The sequence below is a fragment of the Montipora capricornis genome, chromosome 9, assembly GCF_036669925.1.
Source record: "Montipora capricornis isolate CH-2021 chromosome 9, ASM3666992v2, whole genome shotgun sequence".
In the NCBI taxonomy this organism is placed as follows: Eukaryota; Metazoa; Cnidaria; class Anthozoa; order Scleractinia; family Acroporidae; genus Montipora; species Montipora capricornis.
Window position 1 is genome coordinate 5,473,239 of NC_090891.1, and position 5,000 is coordinate 5,478,238.

General features: G+C 39.4%; 1 protein-coding gene across 1 annotated transcript in view; it reads right to left on the bottom strand.

Annotated features, from left to right (window-relative positions):
- LOC138017184 (adhesion G protein-coupled receptor L4-like) overlaps positions 1-5,000 on the bottom strand; it is a gene marked incomplete at its 5' end in the record, with an annotated part of 124,930 nt that overhangs the window by 36,376 nt on the left and 83,554 nt on the right. The window contains 2 exons of the mRNA XM_068864358.1: positions 736-898; positions 1,059-1,504. Coding sequence (XP_068720459.1) covers positions 736-898; positions 1,059-1,504 — 609 coding nt within the window. The remainder of the gene's footprint in view (positions 1-735; positions 899-1,058; positions 1,505-5,000) is intronic.

Consider the following 5,000-nt stretch of genomic DNA (forward strand, 5'->3'; position numbering starts at 1 on the left):
CTTGATACTAGTCACATTACCGTACATGGAGGGGTTGACGGTCGTACCGTGACCATCACGGTGACGAAAACCAATGTGTCACCATTTTTTTCTTACCCATGGTGCTCCGCGCGCAGCTCCACTATTACCCACGGTGGTTGAATTGATGGTTTCTCGGTTCAGTGCGTAAGCAAACAGTTGCGTTAGCCCACTTAATTCTTTACGGTAAAAGTCAAAAGCACCAATAACTTTGCTTTCAGTCGCGAAAACACTGCGACAGAGGTGTTATTCTTCATTTTAATTTCTTCCGCAATCATTACGTTTCTTCTATGATCTTATTGAGGGGAGCTAGAGAAACAAGGGTGAAAAACTACGCAACCAAACGAGTTTAAGACAAGGTTATTAATTGGTGGCACGGCAAAAGTTAAACCATAAGCCCGACTGCAACAACGTATTTTGATAGACCTCACAGTATCCCCTAAGCCTATAAGTCTAAAGGCCATCTCGGGCGCATCCCTTTAGCTCAGGCCAATAGAGAGAATAACGTGCGCGCATTTTGTTCAAAAACCTGCCTTCACCACTGGAGCTCAACCAATTCAGAGCAAAGAAGAAAATACGAAAGCCATTTGAAGTTTCCGACTTCGGTTCTTCAGTTTTGAAAAATGATTGACTGAAGGGGAATGAATGTTTCAGATGTTAATACGGTATTTGGCGCAATTAATAACCAGCAAAGTACTCTTACACAACGCAGCTTACCATGATGACAGAAGTACCCATAAAATGTCGTTTTGCTGCAATCACAGAAACATTTTCCATTATTCTTGCAAGCATTGTTTTCACACGCTTTCCCACAGCCACTTGCCACATATTCAACCTTGCTAGCCAGTCGGCGTAAATCCTGAACTTCACCATTAATTTCCTGATAGAAACAAACGAAACAACGCATAAGAACAGTTTTCAGTCCGCTGAGTTTCCAAACTGAGTCGGCATAGTTTTTTTCTTCTTCATTTGTTTGGGAATGCAAGGGTCTAAGGTTTTCACTTAAAAGAAACACTTTAGAGCTGACATTTTTGACTCACCAGTCCACGAATAAAGCCCACAAAACCTTTCGTTATGTTATAAGGGTAACGTCCAACATAGAGGATGCTGTTGCTCACGTCCAAGTTTCTCTTCATAAACAATGGATTTTCGTGCTTGCTTTCTTCATTATCAAGTTTAAACCCAAAGACTTTCATGTTGCGATAGATTACCACATGGTGCCAGGACAGATCATTTACTTGTTTGTCTTTCAAACTCAGTTCAATATTCCTGATACCATTGCCGATGTTATACCAGAGACCCACTGAAGTTTCATTAACGATTTCAAGCTGAAAGAAATCTTTGCCATCGACACCTTTGTATAACAATATTCCTCTAGCATATGGTGTCTTGAAGAAAAATGAGATCACACCATCTGATGGCGGAGACCACGCCTTTTGTTTGATAAAGCAGTCTTTATTCACAAATGTTGAAGTTTTGCTTTCACCTGAAGAAAACAATACCGTAAAAAAAGTTCACGATGTCTCAAAAAATATTAAAGTTAGAAAGATAACTTTTCTGCTCCCTGTTTCAAACTGAACTCCTCATAACACAAATCCAAGATGGAGTCAAGAGGTTAAAAACTCAATGTGACCACTAGGCTGCATTTCAGTCACCTCCACCACTTGCTCAATCACTTAGAGAGAGCAACATCTGAAAGTACGGGCTGTTCATGCCATGTGGACAGTGGGGACACCACCACCAGAAAACCAAGTTCTGAATGGTTGCCTTGTTACTTTACAGACTTCAGGCATTCAAGATTGCAGACAGAGAATAATACACAGACACAAGAAGACTAAATCGTTTTGATAGTGGTACTAAATGTTCACTTTATGTAACCAAAACGTCGAGACGGCAGAAAGCAAATCGTTATATTTAAGAAAATCATGCCAATTTTTTTACTTCCAAGACATGTTTTGATGTTACGAACATCATCGTCAGTTACAGAATCTTTGAAAAACCGTTAGGACTATATAACAACTAGGCGAAACAGGCATAATTAATTGTGATTAAGTGACAAGAATTACATATTTGAGTGAGTTACAAAGCGTTAGTATCAGGTTGACGTGATGAACTTGTTGATTTAAATTAGGCTTTTCCCAATTTATATGCATAACCTCTTTAAGAGGGCGTGTCCAAAATCGAACAAAAGGTGGCCAAAGCTCGAAAATGGATTTAGTTCAAATTTTGTCCAGATGTAGCCTATTATGTCTCTAAATGCACTGTATAGTTTTTTAAGTCATGTGTGAGAAAATGCAAATTTAAGAGTTCGTGTCGAAATCGCCATTTTTCCAGGAAAAATTAACACTTAATTTGCCGTCAAATTTCGCTACAAAAACCAATTCGTATCAGCTCAAAACCTCCTAAAAGCTCTTTTGTGATATCTCTAAATCTGGTTTACGTGATTTTTTCGGAATTAGAATCACGGCTTGCATCCAAAATAATTTCAACTTCAAGACGCCTGGTTTTACTTGACTGAAGGTACCCCTGAAACCACATCGTTTTTCTACATGCGATAAAGCTCCAAATTTAACAATATTTGCACCGTTAACTCTCTAAGTGATAAGCTTTCAAGTGCCTTAACCTTTCTTTGGGCAAGCGTATATGCGCTGCGTGAAAGTTAATCAAATTCATGTGTTTTTGACCTTCTGACATCAAACGTCCTTATTTGCATATTCATCGAGTGTGAAAAACAAGCCACTTAGAATTCTTGTTTTAACTTTTTTAAGGCAAGAATCGAAATTTTGACAATAATTCCTACGTCTTTATGACTTAGTTGTTGTTTAGAATCTCCAATTTTACCACAAATTACATAAATAGTGTCAGCCAACAGTTGGTGTACATCCGATTACTATTCAGTGCGGTCATGTCCCATGGGTCAGCTCACTTTAACAGTGATGACATTCTCTTATAATGGCCAAATTAGCTCAACCTTTTCCTGGTAACATCAAAATATCACAAACTGAATATTGGTACCATAGGAAGCTTTCCCGTGCAGCTGGGAACCGTATTCCTTTAACCGCAATGTTTAATGCACGAGTTTACGTGACATCTAGTGATTTTCCGGTAAAGTTTAGTTAATCTGCGGCGTGAGACGCACCGCCCATAAACCAATAGTTTTGGCCTGAAGGAACAACATAACAGCAGACCAGTAGCGCTGTAAGAATAAATCAGTGTTAAGTTTGACTTATATCGAGTTTTAGGATAGTCATACCCACCCTTCCCACGAATTGCTTTTGGAGGCCCTGAATAAGAATGGGAGTCGTACCCAGCCCGAAATCCGGAATCCGGGATAAGAACTTAAACCAAAGTCACTTTAAATGATCCCGCGTCTTGCAAATGTTTACTTTTATCTCGCTGAGTAATTTGTCACTTGCTGACTCCTTTTGGGAGGGGATTTTTGTGGTAACTTCGGAAGAGCATCCAACTTTTTGGGCTTTTTCTTGATTGTGGGGTGATCATGCTTTTGACAGCAAGTTACAGAAATTGTCTTCGGGCGCTAAATTGTCTTGATCATACACGTTTGTTGATCTTTTGACCATCTGAGCTGAGGCTGTTTTTATAGTTCCATCGACCCTATTACGGAATAAGAATAGTTGTAGTGATGATTTGAAATAGTATGTTGAAGCAACTGGGATGTTAAAGACATGTTTAAAATTTCATATGAATCTCTCTAAAAGCCAAGGATTTCTGATTTCTATTCTATGCATTCCTATTCCGGAATACGGTCAATCGAATGCATCCTACCATTGTACGTGCAATACTTATGAAAAAGCATTTTACCACACGAAAATGGAATGTTATAATTATATAAAGTGTGACTATTCCACCTTGAAAAATGACGAATCATACCCATATACGAGTGCAGCGAGAGAGAGTCTAGCTGGACTCACGGTCAACACATCGGAATCAGTGGTAAATGATTTCGCTTAAACACACGTAGACTGGGTCTGCTCTTCATATATCTATAATGGAGCTAGGCAATATTATGTGTCCCAACTTTCTTTATAAGAGAGTTCTCACTGTAACCATGTTCAGCTGCAAGTACAACTGGTTTCCCTCAGAGTCAAATGTCTCCTAAAATGTTAAATGCATTCGATCAGTTTCGAAAGAGAAAATTCTGTGAACCGTGCTGTTGGAGTATGACAAAAAACGTACATACATACATACATACATACATACACACACACACACACACATACGCGCCCCTGGCTACTTGTGGGCCATATGTTTCCCAATCCCCCTTGTGGGGACTACGTCTTCTTTTGTAGTCATCCAAATAATATTTGCTACGATTGTTGCTTAATGTCTCATCTCTTCATACATCTCTTCAAATGTTGTAAAACCTTTAATTTTTTTGTGAGGACTTAGTTGTGAGGACGTAACAAAATGTTTAATGCTTGTGAGGACATCTGGTAATACCCTACTTGTGGGAACAGGCCAATACACAGCTTTTGTGGGGACTTCGCTATTTGCGGGGACATCTGCCGGTACCCTACTTATGGGAACAGGTCCGAATACACAGCTTTTGTGGGGACTTCGCTATTTGCGGGGACATCTGCCGATACCCTACTTATGGGAACAGGTCCGAATACACAGCTTTTGTAAGGAATTCACTATTTGCGGGGACATCTGCCAATACCTGATTTATGGAAAGACGCCAATACAAACATTTTCAAACAGATTTGATATACGATGATGTTCTCGTGGTTGCAATATTAGTCAACCTGTTGGCTAAGCCTTTAGGTTAACGATAAAATGATATACCGTAAAATTCCGAAAATAACCCTCGTGGCTTATATTTTTCAAAGGCCTTTTTCGAGGGCCTTATCTACGGAGGGAAACTTGCGTTTCCGAATCGACTGGGCTAACCTTATAGTTGGAAGTGAATTTACTGTTTTTGCTTTGTTTTACTTTGTATTTGAGGGCAATTTTCCAAGTAC